General features: G+C 39.9%; 1 protein-coding gene across 11 annotated transcripts in view; it reads left to right on the forward strand.

Moving 5' to 3' along the window:
• Nucleotides 1-18171, forward strand: part of ATP9B (ATPase phospholipid transporting 9B) — a 172920-nt gene that overhangs the window by 26801 nt on the left and 127948 nt on the right. For 8 of the 11 annotated variants that reach the window (XM_019715633.3, XM_074339808.2, XM_074339811.2 and 5 more), the window contains 2 exons: nt 6491-6549; nt 16162-16213. The exons of the other annotated variants lie outside the window; for them this stretch is intronic. In XM_019715633.3, coding sequence (XP_019571192.3) covers nt 6491-6549; nt 16162-16213 — 111 coding nt within the window. The remainder of the gene's footprint in view (nt 1-6490; nt 6550-16161; nt 16214-18171) is intronic. 11 annotated transcript variants of the gene reach the window in all.

An 18171-nucleotide genomic window follows, 5' to 3' on the forward strand; every position in this document is an offset into this window, starting at 1 on the left:
TCTTGCTGTTGCTGGGAGAAGTGAGTACCTTGTATACCGTGGTTGTAATTACCCAGTCGACTAGTTCACAGTTCAATTCCACAAGTACTTACGAAGCACTCACTATGTGTTCGGCACTGTGATAACCCCAGGAGGTTCAGACTTGAGTAAGTCCTGTGTTTTCCTAAGAGCTCACCCAGTACTCTAGCAGAAAGGATAAACTCAGAGGTCTCTGATTTCGTTAATCGGCCCCCAGACCTCAGCAGGGCTAAATCCCATCAACCACAGCGAGTGTCTTTTCCAATGTTAAACCTAAAGCTCACGTGAGACTTTATATGTAGAACTGGAGCCTGACTTAGCTCTGTGCTACGGCCTCCTACAGCTTGTGATTGTTTTCCCGTCCGTCTGAGGTACTTCTTTTAACAGTCCTGGCATTTTGTTGTCTAACTTGTTTGCAGGTGTTCAGACATGTGCGAGAGAGAAGAAAGTCTGCTGTCTTTGAACCTTATGTAAATCGTGTGTGTGAGAGAGAGAATGTAAAAGAACATTTACATATTTACATGTTTCTGGTTTTCTACTCTCCTCGCCAAAAAGAAACCAACTCATGTAGAGAACAAAAGGAGCCCATGGTCCTTATTCCTACATGTTTCGTCTTTGATTCATGCTACCCACTCTGTGTGGTTGCACGCGTGTGAACCTCTTATTCTGGCTTTCACATTTAAGAAATTGACGGAAGGTCTCAATGAAAGTTTGTCATCTTTTAGTGACATTTACTTTGGGAGTAGTAATTATTCCTTTAAAAGTCAAGAGATTTTTAAATCCCTCTTTAATGTCTTTTATATATTGACTATGCATTATATGCACTTTCACAGGGAAATCATAAAATGCAAATGGTTTTATGAGTTACTGTATTTTCTAGTTGGCAAGAAGGATTTCCTTTTGTGACCGTCATATGGTAAGATAGTTTTTTAAATAGTATACTGAAGTGTTAGCTGAATTCCCATCAGAAATTGCTTAGCAACTAATACACCTGGAAGTAATCAGAGTTGATCGCTGCAGCCCAATAGTCAGAGAAACACTGATGACTTTCCTTATTTGTTTACATGGTGTCACCTCTCGTTCGTCCATGTTTATGACGGTACAGACGAAATACACCACCAGGAAGTGGAAATTGTTTCTATATGTTTGAGTTATATAGTCAAAGCAGTTCTTGGACAGACATGCCCAGCTTTTCATGTATTCATCTCAGAGTTCCTTTTTGTGAAGTAGACGTAAGTCATCTTTCTTATCTGTGGTCTGAGCAGCGTTTGAAAAGAATCTACTCCCACAGTTACTCAAGAATGTTCAGCACACCTCACTGCATTGCTCCTGCACAGTAAGATGTGTGACCTGCTGTGTGTGTCGGGCACAAACACACACTTCAGACTTATGCTCACATTGGTCTAGTGATCTGTGGCTGTACCGAGGTGGACACACGCACTCAGGACAAATACCCGGATGCAGGAATAGCCACAGCCGCCCATTACCCATACAGCCAGTGTGTTTTCTCGGCGCCCCCTGAGACGGCCCATGAATTCATTTCTTCATGATACTCACATGTGACTGTTTTTATTACATTGTTGGAAGATGAGGGCCTGGAACACAGGAAACATGAAACTTGCTGGCTCACGTAGGGTCCTTTCTTAACACGTAGGAGCTGTGTGTACGCATGTCTGGTACACCCGAGGCTTCCCTTTGGTAACTGGTCTTACTCTGTGATGGCCTCCGGTGAGTGCACCCCTCCCCCGCCCCCGCCCCCCCCCCCGCCCCCCCAGGCTGGGCAGACTGATTGGCACCCGGCACATGGTGGGCCCTCAGACAGGGGGACAGTGAACACAGTGAGGACTGTCCAGGTCAAATATGACAAGTTCCAAGCCTGATAAATGCTGTCAGCGAGCTGCCGGGAAGGTTGCAGCGTTCACACAGGAGCGCGCCACATGGCACTCTCGCCCACTGTCACGGTCCTCTGTATACGGAACATTTTTCAACTTACCAACTTGACTGGAGCAAAGTGCTCTCATCGTGGTTTGCTTGCTAGTTTTAACATTTCATTGTCTGGTTTTGATCTTTTATAGAAGTTTATTCACCTTTTTTTCCTATTTCCATTGTTACCTTATTATAATTTCTATACTAAGAGAAATTGATCACATGTGGCAAATATTTTTATCTTGTATGATTAATTTTTTAATCATTTTTTAGATGTGCATAAGTTTATAGTTTTTCTGATCTTTTCCTTTTGTCATTTTACTTTAATCTTAGAGAATCCATTCAATCCCAGTTAGTGTGAGTATTTTAATTTCTTTACAGTACTTATATGTGTTTTCATTTTTTTGTGGTTCAAGTTACTCCATTTGAAATTTTATATTTAAAGTATGTGTTACATGGAGAAGGAATCTGTCTTTTCTTTGGTTTCCCAAATGGTCAGTTAGTTACATTAAAACCAGTCATTAAAGTTACGAGAGTTCTTTCCTCAGGCCTTGGAGCACTGTGTGGCTTCCTTGGGGCCCTCCCTCTGCTTTCTGCTCTGTTCCATGCCGGCTGTTGCCAGCGTTCCTTTCTGGTGCATTCTAGTGGCTTGGGGAGCCTCTCCTCCCACCTCCTTCCCCAAACAGAAAACATGAGACACTAAAGACATAGAAGATCACTGAGAAATGTCACCTCTGCTCGTGAAGTAGACCCATGACACTGAAACCTTGGTCACAGCCACTCAGCAGTCTTTCAGGGTCCGACTATCAATTTCCTCACTCTTTCAGCAGCTGCTGACAACAGCCTGCACACTTGGGAGCTTCAAGAACTCAGCCTGCGTCTTGTGGGTCAGTGATCACGTTGAGGAGATGGGCTGGGACAGATGGCGGCTGCCCTTGGCTCCTCTCCCTCTGTCAGGACTGGCACAGCCGGGCATGCCCTCTCCACTGGGCCCTGGGTGTTTGCACGCATTTGTAGTCCATGCGTGAGGGAGGCCGCAGCTCCGTACATCTCCTCATTGTAGTGACTGAAAGTCTTAGAACTTATTAACTAAGAATGACCTATAGTAACAGTATGTTGTACCTTAAACTTTGGTAGTGATTTAAGTTTATCTAGCTGCAGAAATCAAAGATTAGGCAGACAGTGGTGGGCCTGCCCGGGACTTCGAGGCGTGTCCCGTTGTCATACTGGTTTGGCACTGTGCTGCTCGGCCTTCTCATATTCTGTTCATACTGTAATATATTAACACGAGAGAACTTTTTACACTGCTTTTACCATAAACTGTTTTCCTTAAACATGTCATTGCAAGTAAGTTCCATTGAAATAAATAACGACCGCTAGATAATGCCTAAAAATTAAAGGCTTTTAAATATAAATTCTGTCTGTTATCATGTGACGGAATAATAACTACCTCTCTAATATGTAAAATATTGATTAAGGAGTCAGATAAAGGATATGTTTTCTGTTTCAAAATATTTAAAAATTATTTCCTACATTTATTACATCTTATGACTACAACTGTTTCTTCCTCTTCTTTTTACATGTGTCCATGACAGAGAGTGTACAAAAGCAGGAGGATGGGCAGTAGGAGAGCAAATAGCCTTAAATGACAAGATGGGGCTTCTGCTGAGTGAACTCAGGGAACATGAGATCAGTGAGGTATCTTCACTGCCTGGTGCTTAGCCATAAACGTAATAGTGGGGTGCAGACAGGAAGCTTGAAGTGACTGAGGCAGAAATAATTTAAAAAGACATTCATTTGTGGCTATTTCCTGGCCATTACTACACATATACTTATCAGTTGTGGATATAGCTTAAGATTTGTTGCACATATACGATGTATGATCAAACAACACGATGAATGTTTAAATTTTTAAAAGTTTATTACAGTAAAAGACACATTGCCATTAATCCCCCTCAAAATACTCCCCTTCTCTTTGAACACACTTATCCCATCGTTCTTGCCACTTCCTGAAGCAGTTCTGGAAGTTCTCTTTTGTGAGTGTCTCTAGTTGTGCTGTTGTGGCTGCCTCGACATCCTGAATCGATTCAAATGTTTATCTTTCATGGTCATTTTGACTTTGGGGAAGAACCAGAAGTCGCATAGTGCTAGATCCGGTGAATAAGGTGGGCGAGGACATACCATAATGTTTTTATTTGACAGAAATCACTGTATACCAGAAGTAATGTGTGTCACAGAGTGTTGTCATGATGGAGGATGATTTACGGCACACTTTAAAACACACTTCTCAACCCTAGCTCAACGTAGCTCACATCCAACTGACCTCACTGAATAAGTTGGAACTTGTCACACACTATTACAAAGGTTTGACGCGCAGCTTCCTGTATTGAAGATCCCTGCCTTTCCGTTGGATGGCACACGGCAGCAGCATTCACTGTATGTTGTGATCACTATGGAAAGGCTCCATGTCACACATCGCTTCTGGTATACCGCAATTTCTGTCTAATAAAAACATTGCAGTGTGTCCCCATCCACTTTATTCACTGGATCTGTCACCGTGCAACTTCTGGCTCTTCCCCAAAGTCAAAATGACCATGAAAGGTAAACGTTTTGAATCGATTCAGTGCATCAAGGCAGCCACAACAGCACAACTAAAGACACTCACGAAAGAGGACGTTCAGAACTGCTTCAGAAAGTGGCAAGAGTGATGGGATAAGTTTGTTCGAAGCAAGGGAAGTATTTTGAGGGGAATTAATGGGAATGTGTCATTTACGGCACACTTTAAAACACACTTCTCAACACTAGCTCAACGTAGCTCACATCCAACTGACCTCACTGAATAAGTTGGACCTCACTGAATAATACATTTTTTTATTTAAACATTCACTGTATTTTGTGATCACACCTCATCATTCCAAAGAACCTTGCTATTTTATAGTATGAATAAAAAGTAGCTCCGCCCCTTATGTGTTTAATATATAATTGAGGAACATGAAAAATACAACACTTATAAAGCTTATTGATAGCCTCCAAACACATTTTTAGGAACTTGTTTGGTACTGTTGAAACTTAGCTGCTGTAAGAGGTGTTTAGGAAATAAGGTTTATGATGAGTTTAATGTAGTCTAAAAGTCATTGAATGACTGGTAATGTTAGGTTTTGATAATGTAACGTGAACTTACCTCTTGTTCTGTTAGCTTTCAGAATAAACTCAACATAAAAGAATTGTACCTTTTCCCATTTTAAAACAGTAGTTACAAAAATGTAAAGACACTCACAAGGCTGTTGTTAGTCCTAAAAGGAGACCCATCGGGGTAAGAAGACCACTGAGACAGGGAGGGAGGGAGGGAGAGAAACAGAGGAAAAAAAGGAGGGAGGGAGGCAAGGAAACAGAGGAAAGAGAGGAAGGAGGAAGCGTGTCCAGAGACACAGGGATTGAGCGAAAGCTTGGAGTCTCAAATGCCTTTGTAATGCTTCATCTACTCTATATGATGCTAACATGATATTACGTCAATATTGTATACTACATTTTATGCATGACTGTTGTACACTAGACGGAATATAGGTATTTTAAGAATTTACACAATATATCATGGAAAAGAATCACTTTTAAAAAAAAAAAAAGATTTTATTGGGGAAGGGGAACAGGATTTTATTGGGGAACAGTGTGTATGTACTTCTAGGACTTTTTTTTCCAAGTCAAGTTGTTGTCCTATCAATCTTAGTTGTGGAGTGCGCAGCTCAGCTCCAGGTCCAGTTGCCATTGCTAGTTGCAGGGGGCGCAGCCCACTGTCCCTTGTGGGAGTCAAACCGGCAACCTTGTGGTTGAGAGGACGCACTCCAACCAACTGAGCCATCTGGGAGGCAGCTCAGCTCAAGGTGCCGTGTTCAATCTTAGTTGCAGGGGGCAGAGCCCACCATCCCTTGTGGGACTCGATTGAACTGGCAACCTTGTGGTTGAGAGCCCACTGGCCCATGTGGGAATCGAACCGGCAGCCTTTGGAGTTAGGAGCATGGAGCTCTAACCGCCTGAGCCACCGGGCTGGCCCTAAGAGTCACTTTTTGTAATAAAACTTTAGATCTCAGTTTTCAATCCTGACCTGTATCTGTAAAGCTACGAATGGAGGGTGATAGTGTATAATTTTCTGTTTCTTGTTTTCTGTTAATTATGTGCCAGACAGTATCATTCAGAGTGTTGCAGTCAGGACTTTACATGTGTACGTGACTCAGTCTTATTCATCAAATTATCTATTTAGTGATGTTTCTGATCCTCGGTGCCTTGACTACCCCTGGAACAACGGCGGCTCTGGGAAGACTGTCCCAAGTGGGGCCCTGCCCACCCACCCACCCACACGGTTTTCCAGGGGACAGGTCATTGTATTTGGAGCTGACTGAGAGAAGTTAATTGTCAGTGACTGTCTCTCTGAAACATTTATTTTGAAAGCAAAGGTGTAGATAAATTTCTAAAGTGTTATTTGTCAATTGAAAGTTTAACTCTGGTGTGCTCTTATTTCCTTGAGTTGATAATACTTCTTCTTTTTTTTAAGGTAAAGTGCAAGTTAAGAGTTCAGACATACAAGTTGGAGACCTCATCATAGTGGAAAAGGTTGATACATTTTTAATATATTTTAGACTTGATATGCCATTTATTAACATTTAGCCTGACTGCAAGTAACTTTTGAATATGAAGGAAATTCTTTGAAACATTTATTTTAAATCTTAACATCTTTATGTAAGATTTACTGTATGTAAAGAAAAACTTGGATTTTGTGTGTAGTCTGTTTTGCTAATGTATATTTCAGTGTATCACATCATATTTTGCCTAAAATAAGACGTGTTAACTGCTTATTGTTGCATTATCAGAAGTATTTCATTTGACCAAAGAATTGTATTAGAACCTATTTACAGTAGAGTACATTTCAGTTTCTAGAATTTCCTTTTACAGGTAGATGTATTACACAAATTGTTGGGTATTAGTTCTTACCATCGTCGGGCTACGTGTGGCCTGCAGTGTGACAGTGTGAGAACTGTATCTGTAGGCATACGTCGCTGAGGGACAGACACTGATGGTACAGTCCATTTTTATGTTTAAAGGCTCTAAAACGACTTTTAAAAACTATTAAACGATAAGTTTTCTAAAGGCCTCTGACAGCCTCGTTTGAGTCCTTGGTGGCAGCTGGCACCCAGGCTGCCTGGGCACAGCCCCAGCCTGAGCCAGCCTATGGAGGAGGTACTTGGGACAGAGAGTCTTCCCCTCGACACGAAAGTGGTCTGCATCTTGTTAATGCGGACAGACAGTAGTTTGGGGCACGTTTGCTGGATTTTACAAGATTGGATAAAACTAAACTTGCTGATTTGCAATTCATTTATATAGTATTCATTTGTATGGATATTATAAGTTACTAACTTTTGATCAATTATTAGATTTTTCAAGTGATTTCTATTGTAAAATGATAGTGAACATACTTGTACATTATACCTTTGCACATTTCTGTAGGACAAATGCCGACAAGAGAGTACATTCATCATATAGATTTTGATGCAATTTTTTTTTTTTACACACCACCATTTGTTTCACAGTTTCTGTGGTCAGGAGTGTGGATGCAGCATAGCTGGGTTTCCTGGCCCCTCTCAAGACGGCAGTCAAGGTGTCAACCAGGCGGCCGTCACCTTCAGGCCGACTCCTGGGGCTCCTGGCAGGGTCTTGTGCCTCATTGGATTCGGCACCTCAGGTCCAGGAGCTTTGACCCAGGCCTCTCCCATTCCCGCCCAGTGGGCCTCTCCACAGGGCAGCTGACAGCAACCTGCCAGTGGAAGGTGAAAGAGAAAGTGAAAGTGCCAGCAGAGTGGACTCCAGGCTCTGAGACCTGGTCTCCAGGTCACCTAAAGGGACATTCAGTCACCTTCTGTTTGCCTTTGACTTTTAAGAGGCTGCCTGGTGTTTGTGGTGGAATATGATGGCTGGGATAGAATCTCTCTTTGTGAATCAAATGAGTGCTGTTGGGTCTTTTCATTCTTTCATCTCTTATTGCCCTCTTTTCTCTGCTGCTTGCAAGTTCTCCTTGTCTTTGCTGTTTAGTTTAATGGAGTGATGTGCTTACTTTCTCATTCTCCTCTCTTCCTCCCATTTCACTCAGTAACTTGAACCTTCCTGGCCGCGTTGTAAGTGGTCCGTCTGCCTCATGCGATGGACGTGATAACAGATGGATGGGAACGATAGAGATCTGGGTCCACAGCAGCACTGGCAGAGCCCTCCCCTCAGCACGAAAGGGGTCGGTGTCCACATCAGGGGAGGTTTTCCTTCAGTGTAAAGGCACTTGCAGGTCCTCGATTTGCTGTCATTTGAGTGTTCCCGTGGCTAGCACGTGCGATGACTCTCCAGAATTAGATCAGTATGATGCACAGGCCTGTGGGCTACTGTGCCCTACCCAGCCCTGGCGGTTCAGCATTTGGTAGCAGAGCTACAGGAGGGCCTTCTGCAATCTTTCACATTTAGGAAATGGTGCTGCACATTAAAAATAGGGAGGTACCCTTTACCTGATTTGGTTTTCATATTGCCAATTTTACATCCATTTTCCTATAAAAATTTCCTATGTATTCTACTTAAAAACTTGAATATTCAGAAATTTGAGACATAATTTCCAGCAATTACTGTGAAGTGATAAATTTTTAGTGATAGAATCATGGTCTTTGTTAAACCAATTTTGTGGGTTTTATGGTAATAAAAGGTTTTGTCTTGCTGGTTGACATAACCAAGGGAATAGAAAAGATTTGTGGCAAATGGCTTTGTCCTTTTACTGTTTATTTAAGAATTCTGGCAACACTTATCACTAACCAGAAAAGTTATTTCCCTTTTATTTGACCATATTACTATTTAGAATTAACGTTTGGATATTTCTGTGCTGGGTTTTATGTTGTTAGGATAGTTGCTCTAGTTCTGTAATCTTCATGTGGAATTAAAGTTAGTATATTGATATCCACTTTTTGGAGATTTAGAAGAAAAAGTGGGACCAGTGTTGTTGATGTCAGCAGTTGTAGAATTACAGGGAAGCCCCAGCCTGGGAGAGTACAAACGGACCACGGGTGTCAGTGTGAGATGGACTTGGATTTTAGCACCTGGTTCTCCAGCTTTGAACTCAACCAAGGACCGGCATCTGTTTGACATTTGCTTGGAAACTGGTAGCCTAGAAACATTCACAGTCAAGGGTAGAATCTACCTTTATGCATGTAGTGCGAAGAAAGCAATCCCAAAGATTGTCTCCCAGCTTAACAGGGAAACCTAAGAAGTATCTACATTTCTAGACTAACATAGTAATTTAAATATTACTGCTTGAGGATCTCGTCCAGTAGGGTAACTATTGAGAAGGTGAAGGTTACATCTTCTAGGTCGTAGCTTCACTCTCTGAAGTCCAGGTTTGCAGAAGCTCCTTGGGACAGAAGCAGAACAAGATTTAAGTGGACCCTTTGTGAGCCTTCCTTCACTCACCAGTCAACCAGAACGAACTTCAGCAGAAAGGAATGTCTGCTTTTTTCAATAGCTAGACTGAAATACAGTGTCTTTATCCTATTTTCTGAGGTAATACAATTTAGTAAGTATTTTAAGCAATTTAATAAGCATTACAGTGTATATTTTAATACCCAGAAGAACAAATACTGCAAAAAATATGCAAAGAGATATACTCTGAGATGCTATAAATAAACTGAAATGGAATCCTAAAAAGGGTTCAGGTAACGTACAAGAAGGCAAAATACTAGAAACTGAAAAATAAGTATCTGAGGAAACCAACAGAAAATAAATAACAAAATGCATACTTGTACTGTGACATATCAATAATTACCTTTATTGTAAACAGCCTAAATACACCAATCAGGAGAGAAGCAGAGTGGCTTAAGAAACAATCTGTTGTTTACAAGAAATTCAAATCCAGTGACACAGGGAGGTTGGAAGTAAAAGAATGGAGAGATATACCAAATAAATTAATCAGAAGGAGGAGGGGCTATATTAATATCCAATAACGTATACTTCATAGTAAAAAAAATCACTAGACACAGAGAGACATTACATACTGATAGGGTTAATCCATCAGGAAGACATAATCTTAAATTCATACTCACAGATAATAGAGCCACAAAATACATGAATCAAAAACGATTGGAGCTCAAAAAAAGAAAGAGTAATCCACAGTTATAAGGGTTACTTCAGTACCATTCTCTCAGTGTCAGATGGAAGCAGCAATGGTATAGCAAACCTTTGCTGAATCGACATATAAGTGACATGTACAGACCACTGTGTTACTGTAGTAGAACCAAATTAGAAATATTACCATGTTTCCCCGAAAATAAGACCAGGTCTTATATTAATTTTTGCTCCAAAAGACGTATTAGGGCTTATGTTCAGGGGATGTCATCCTGAAAAATCATGCTAGGGCTTATTTTCCAGTTAGGTCTTATTTGTGGGGAAACACAGTAGTAACAGAAAGACAACAGAGAACTCTGAAACGTGAAAAGTAGTGCTCTTTACTCTTTGGGGTAAGTAGAGAATTTAAAGGAAATAAAATACATGTAACTACGTGAAAATGAAAATACAACAATCAAAACGTGTGGAATGCACGTGAGGCAGTGCTGAGAGGTAATTTTATAGCACTGAGTGCCTACATTAGAAAGAAGTGAAGTTCTCAAATCACCAGTTTGAATTCCCGCCTCAGGAAACTGGAGGAAGAAAAGCAAACAAACCAATGCAAGCAGAAGGAAGGAAGGAATCAAAGAAGAGCAGAAGTCAGTCAGACTGAAAATAATGAAGACAAGCTGGAAAATCAGTGAAAGTAAAAGCTAGTTCCCCTAAACAAATTAATAAAATGGGTAAACCCTGAGCAAGACCGGTGAAAATAAGGAGCGATGACATGACCCACCAGTATCAGTTATGAAATAGGGCTGTCACTGTAGATGCTGCAGCCAATAAAAGGATAATAACAGAATGCTACAAACACCCTTATACGCTAAATGCACCAACTTAGATGAAATGGACCAGTTCATCTGAAACCACAAACTAGCAAAACTACCAAAATAAAATAGATAATGTGAATAGTCAGTAAAGAAATTGAATTAGTAATTTAAATGTTCAAAGAAGGAAATACCCAGCTCCAGATGTTTTCATTGAAGAATTCCTTGAAACCTTTAAAGAAGACTTAGCATCATTTTTACACAGAAGTTTCCAGAAAATAGTTGAGAATGAAACACTATCCAGGTCATTTTAGGAGTCAATGCCAAAACCTGAAAAAGATAGTGCAACAAAAGAAAACTGCAAACAAATATCCCTCATGCATATAGACACGAAATTCTTTAAGAATCTTGCCAGTCGCTATCAACAGTATGTAGAGGCATGACCTCCACCCACATCATGACGAAGCGGAGGTCATTCCAGGTGCTAGAGGCTGGCTCAACATTCGAAATTCTGCCAACGTTATCTACCCTGTTGACAGATTAAAGAAAATCATGTGATCATATCAGTTGATACAGGGAAAGCACTCGATTAAATCCAATACCCACTTGTGGTAGAAACTCTCAACAGGTTACATTACACGGAGTCACTTTAATCTTGTTAAAAAATTATAAGAAACCTATAGCTGACATCATACCTAATGGGGAAACAGCCTGGGAATCAGGCAAGATGTTCACTCTTATACTCAGCTGGCATTGCTAGCCACTGCATAGGCAAGTGAAGGAAATAAAAGGAATTCAGATTGGAAGGGAAGAAATAAAAATAGCCCTTTTTACAGCGGACATGACTGTGTATGTTGAAAATTCCTTGTGATCCATAAAAACCTCTTGGAACTAATGAGTGAGTTCAGCAAGGTGGCAGATACAAGATTAACACTCAAATGCCAGCCCCATTTTTCTATACTACCAATGAGCACATGGAAACTGAAGCTCAGAGTGCTGTGCTCTGACAGGCACTCCTGTGAAAAAATCTTAGGTATGCCAGCGATAGCAGTGTGTTCACGAACAGAATCAAGATCTAAGTAAATAGATACATTATGGTCTCAGACTGGGACATGCCAGTTTCCCCAAAACTGATCTATAGGTTTAATACAATTCCTATCAAAATCTCTTTTTAAGACAAACTTGTTTTAAAACTAATTGGGCTAGGCACAGGCCCTAAAATGGCTGAGTCTTGACAAGGAGAATAAAGTTAGAAGAGTCACTATTCCCGAAGTTAAGGCATGTTACCTAGATCCAGTAACCAACAGAGCGTGGAAGGATAGACGCGAGATCAATGAAACCTTATAAGAACCCAGAAATACTCACCCAAATACGCTCAGGTGATTTTTGACAAAGTGCAAAAGCAATTAAAATGGAGAAAGGATAGCTTTTTCAATAAATGGGGCTGGAGCAATTTGGACACCCGTGGATAAAAGAATGAACCTTAATCTAAATGTGATACTTTATACAAATATCAAATCAAAATAGAGCATGGATTTTCATGTAAAATGTAGAACTGTAAAACTTTTAGAAAAACACGTTGAAAAAAAATATTCAGAATCTAGGGTAGGAAAATAGCTCTTAGACTTGACACCAAAAGCAAAATGTATAAAAGGTTAAAAAAATGATAAATTGCATCTGATTAAAATTAAAAACTGCTTTGTGAAAAAAACATGTCAGTATGATTTTAAAAAGCTACAAACTTGGAGAAAATATTTGTAAACCACATACCTGACAAAGATTTATATCCAGAAAATATAAAAACTATTAAAGTCAACAGTAAAAATAAAATCAAATTAAAAAATGAGCAAAAAATATGAAGAGAATTTCACCAAAGAAGATATATAGATAATAAGCTCATGAAAAGATATTCTGATTATTAATCATCTGGAAATGCAAATTAAAGCACAATGAAATATCGCTACACATACAGCAGAATGGCTGCAGTAAAAATGGTGACGCCAAGTGCTAGAAGTGACGTGAAGAAAGTGGATCGCTCATACGTTTCTCGTGGGAATATCAAATGTTACAGTTATTCTGGTAAATCATTAGTCTCTTTAAAAACTAAATATGCAAATATTATATGACCCAGCAATTGAACTCTGGGGCCTGAATCACAGAAATGTTGATTTGACACAAAAGCATATGCGTGAATGTCTACACCTGCATTATTCATAATAGCCAAAAGCATTATTCATAACAGCCAAAAATCAGAAACAGTCCAGATACTCTGGCTGGTGGTGATCAGAGAAACTGCTGTGCGCTGTATACCATGATGTGTCCTGTGAAGAAGACACGTCTCTGCTCTCATGTTGCTCATAGATTTGAGGGGAGGGGAAAATCAAAAGTATCCAATAATTATTTGAAGTTACCTAGTTTGTTTATGAGTGCCTCATAGAAAATAAAAAGGGATAAAGGAATAACGTGTAATGGTTTGAAAATGAAATTTTAAAAAAATTCCATTTACAATAGCATCAAAAAGAATAAAATACTTAGAAAGTTATTTTTAAAATTACACTTAACAAAAGTGTAAAACTTGTGCTTTGAAAACTGTAAAACATTTTTGAAACATTGAAGAAGACCTAAATAAATGGGCAGACACGCTGTGTTCGTGGATTAGATGGGTTAACAGTGTTAGGGGGGCAGTGCTCCCCAAATCAGTCTGCTGACTCGGTGCTGTCATGTCAGCATTCCAGCTGACTTTGTAGAAATTGACGAGCTAATTGTAAAGTTCATATGGAAATACAGGGGACCCAGAATAGCCAATGCAGTTTTGAGAAAAGTGAACAAAATTGGAGTATTCGTACGTCTCCATTTCAAAACTTCATACAAAGTTATGGTAATGAAGACAGTGTGGAACTGGCATAAATTTACAGTTGAGAGTCCGGAAATTAAACCTTAAATTCATGGCTCATTGATTTTTGACAAGGGTGCCCAGAAAGTTGAGTGGGAACAGGGCTGTATTTGGGCGGGTGCTTTTTTGACCCAGTGCTGTGGCTGGATGCTTGCATTTTGTTGTATGTCGCTGTCATTCATTGTTTTGTTCTCAGTGCTGTGCCTTCTGCCCGTGTTCCTGCTGGTGGGTACTGGGCTGTTTCTAAGTTGTGCCTGTTGGGAGTGCTGCCATGCCTCCGGCTCCCACGGCACCCGCTGTGGCATGTGCGCTGGGGTGGGATGGCTAGGTGTGGGCTGCACGCATGCTCCACTCTAGCAGATGCTGCACATGGTTTTGCAAAGGGACGTTTCAGACTGTCTGCCCACTCGTCAGTGGCATGAGCTTCCCATTGCTCTGCACGTTTGTTAGCACTTGGCATCATCGGTCTTTTTAGTTTAGCACTTTCGATATGCATATCATAGTTGTTTTAATGTGCATTTCCTTGAAGACCAGTGGAGTTGGATACCTTCTCGTGTGATTTTGGGTATCTTTCTTATTTGAGGAGAACCTATTAAAAATCTCTTACCAGTTTTCTTCTGAGTTATCCCCTCGTTTCGTACCAGTTTGTAGGCCTTTGTGCATTCTGGACAGGAGTCCTTTGTGTTGCAGATATCTCTCTTCATTTGCTCCTTGGTCTGCAGTTCCATCTTGCTCATGAATCTAGCGTCTTCCTGTGGGGCCTCCTCCTGGAGTCCCTGCTGTCACAGTGCCAGTTATCTGTCTTGGTGGGGCATGGCTTGTCTTAGTCACTCTAGTCCCATATTTCAGTTTGTTGTACACTCAACCCTCCGTGTTTCTCACGGTGGTCTTGGTCATTCCTGGCCTTCACATTTCCCTGTAAATATTAGGAATCCCTTGTCAATTCCCGCCAAGAAACATGGTGCGATTTTGATTGGATTTATGTTAAATATATGTCAATTTATGGACACTTGACATCTTTGCAATATGTACATTCTAATTTCGGAACATGATCTGATTTATTTAGGTTTTATTTCATTTCTCTCACTAATGTTTTACAGGTTTTTTTAGAGGTGTCTTGCCCATCTTTTATTAGTTGTATTCAATTGTTATTTTTTCTTATTGCTGAAATGGGCATATTTGAAAAATTACTTACTTGCTTGATGTTTATCACTGGTATCTCTCTCTGTCTATGCGCATATATATGTTTGTTTTCTGTGTCATTCATTCTTGTTCTTCTATGCTTACATCCCTGTACTTACTTTGGGGTTCATTGGCTGGGTTTTTCCCTTGCTTTCAAATGGATATTTAGCTCTTTGACTGTGTATTTTTAGCCTCACTTTTCTATTCCGTGCTCTTAATTGTGTTTAGTTTCCTCTCAACATTTTCCTGACTTTAGCTGTGTTCCACATATTTTGATGTGTTGAGTTTTTATTACCGTCCAGTTAAAAATATTTTCCAATTTACATTGTGATATTTTTTTCCTTGACCTAGGAGTTCTTCACATCCTAATAACTGCCCTTCTTTCTTCATGTTAGAAGTAGCTCTATCCTACAGCGTAGTTTTTCAGCTTTAACAACTTACATTTTTTTTACTGCTTATTGACTGACAAATACCCCATTTCTTATATCATGTAGATAAATCTTTATGTATGTCTCAAAAATATAAATAATCCATGAAATTATGTGAAGTATTCTTACTCTAATTATATTCTTTCTTTAGTATGATACACCTTTCTCAATGGATAGGATATTATAATAATGATTAAATAAATGTATCAATAGTGACTTGTAAATATTGCCATACAATATCTTTGAGGTGTTTTATTTTTATTTTTTCTGCTTTATAAAAGAATATCTCCTCAGATTTGTGGAATTTGTTTGCTCGGTCATACATTTTTCATTCATTCAGAATTTATGATATGCTCTGTTTTGTATTAGGCATTGGAAGAATGCTATCCTCACTTTCCAGGGTCATTTTTGTCTGATAAGGAGGATGTCATTTTTTATGAGGCAGTCACTGCTATTTTATGTGGATGAGTTAAGGTACAAAGAGGCCACAGAAATGGCAATATTTAACATTTTCCAGAAACGGAGCAGTTTTCAAGGCATCACTAAATACCATTTAGATGATTCATTAATGGGGAAAAAAATCTTAGCAGTTTAACTAAAATATGAGTCAAAATATTCATTTTTTAAGTACAAATTATAAATGTTAATTGCTTCAACGTGAATTTTAATTATAACATTTTAGCTAGTTGTTTTTAATAGCTATTTCTACTTTGGAATGGAATTGTGTTAACTTATTAATTATATGTAGATAATTAATATTTTATATTCTCTACAGAATCAAAGAGTTCCGTCGGACATGGTATTTCTTAGGACTTCAGAAAAAGCAGGTATTTTTATTTTTATTTACATTTGCTGACAGTTTCATTTTCATTTTGAAAGGTTAAATTCTTATAACAATTTTTCTTTGAATGATAATTGAATTTATTAATTTCTAAATTATACTTAACTGTTGATATTTAAAACAATGCATTCACTGTTTGTTTAAAAATACAATCCTTTCAGAATCTATCTATCAAATGAGTATTTCCATTCATATCCATATTGATATCTAAATAATTCAGTGATGTTATTCGAAATTTGATTGCTGTTGTACATTTGCAATTGTATTAATCAATTCAGCAAACATTTGTTTACCACTTACTGTGTGCCAGGTAATACTTGATACAAAAGGGAGCCTAGCCAGGTTACTCCCTTCGCAGAACTCATTCATAGTCTACCAATTTAGGAAGTTCACTCATGACAGTTGTCGTGTCTGACTGGATAGATACTATAAGAGTGAAAACACATGTAGGGTAACAGACAGTTTGCCTATGGGACCAGACAGTTTGCATAGGTGAATGGAAATGGTGAACAGGAAAATGATACTTATGTGACTCAAGCTTTCGACAGTTAGAAGAGAGTGGAAAAGGGGTAGTGAGAGGCAATGATGGAAGCCTCATATGGTCAAGGAGAAATGTGTGTGTTGGAACTCAGGAAACCTAAAGTCTAGTCTGCTTTGGCCAGTTCCTAATTACAGGACCTCGCCTCGTGGTCACACATGTTCCTCATCTCTGAAACGAAGGGAGGTTTATCAAGTGATACCGCCCGAAGTTCTTTCTGCCTTACATTTCTCACTTTGTTGAATAAATGAACAATATTTTTATAGAAAATTAGGCATAGTATTGTTTTTATTGGAAGCTCAACATACGTATTATTTTTATGTAGCATGAAAACTCTAGAAGGGACAAAGTTACATTTTAGGGTTGTTGATTTAGGTTTTCCATTTAAAAACAGCATTTTTTTTTAACAGTGTTTTTTTTAAGTGACATTTTAAGTTATGAGAAAGAAGAAAAATGTTTTCTCCTTTTACCAACTGTAGTTTTGGTTATTCACACTGTAACGTGAGACTGCCATTATCAGAAAAGTTCACCTGCACCTAATAATCAAGTGACCTCTGCACACTTGATGCATTTACTTTACTGTGTGATATTTAATGGGGGGCTTTGTATTCCCAGGTGAGGCAGAGAGCTACATTTCCAGTCCATTTCCCTGTCCTCTTGGAAATACAGCTTGACTCCTTTTCCTGTGCATTCCGGGCATGGCCAAAGGAGGGTGTACCACTTCCAGCCCAGGCCTTAACCTCTCTTGCAGCCATCTGCTTCTCCCTGCGACAAGTCCCTGACTTCATCTTGGAAGCTGCCTGTTGAGGATGGCAGAGCATCCCTCAGCTTAGGTTCCTGAATGACTGTGTGGAACAGAGCCCACTCCCCTTCCTTCCACTACCAGCTGGATTCCATGTGAGAGAGGAATGTTCTTTCAGTACCCAAGCTGCAAGGCTTACCTGTTAAAAGAACGAGTGTCCCTTTCACCTGCAGCACTGTGGCAGGCAGTGGACAGTGTTGTCTCCCCTCCACTCCTGCTCGTACGGAGCCTCCTGATTGGGGGGCGTCAGGGGTGCCTGCCGCTCAGGTTTCCCATACAGGCAGGTGGCCTTGAGACTGCCAGTAGTGTGTGAGGGCTTCTCAGAGCCCCTTCCGTCATCTGATGGGCCAGCTCTTCTTTTAAGATTCTGTTCAGCTTTTGTTTACTCCAGCTCTATGACCACCTGAGGGAGATGTGATGTTAAACAGTTGCCAGTGGTTGTTTTCGACCAGCATCCCAGGGAAAACGCTGTTCTCAGTGAACGAGCTCTGCGTCATTCAGATGCAGTCCAGACCTCCCTGTCAGGTGGTCACACTTCTCTGCTCATGGGGTTTGGGCCCCTGGGTTTGCTTAGCACTGTGGAGCTGTGGGATGGGGTGGTGTG

Source organism: Rhinolophus sinicus, chromosome 4 (genome assembly GCF_057876585.1).
Source record: "Rhinolophus sinicus isolate RSI-liver-muscle chromosome 4, RSI-T2T, whole genome shotgun sequence".
NCBI classification, from domain to species: domain Eukaryota; kingdom Metazoa; phylum Chordata; class Mammalia; order Chiroptera; family Rhinolophidae; genus Rhinolophus; species Rhinolophus sinicus.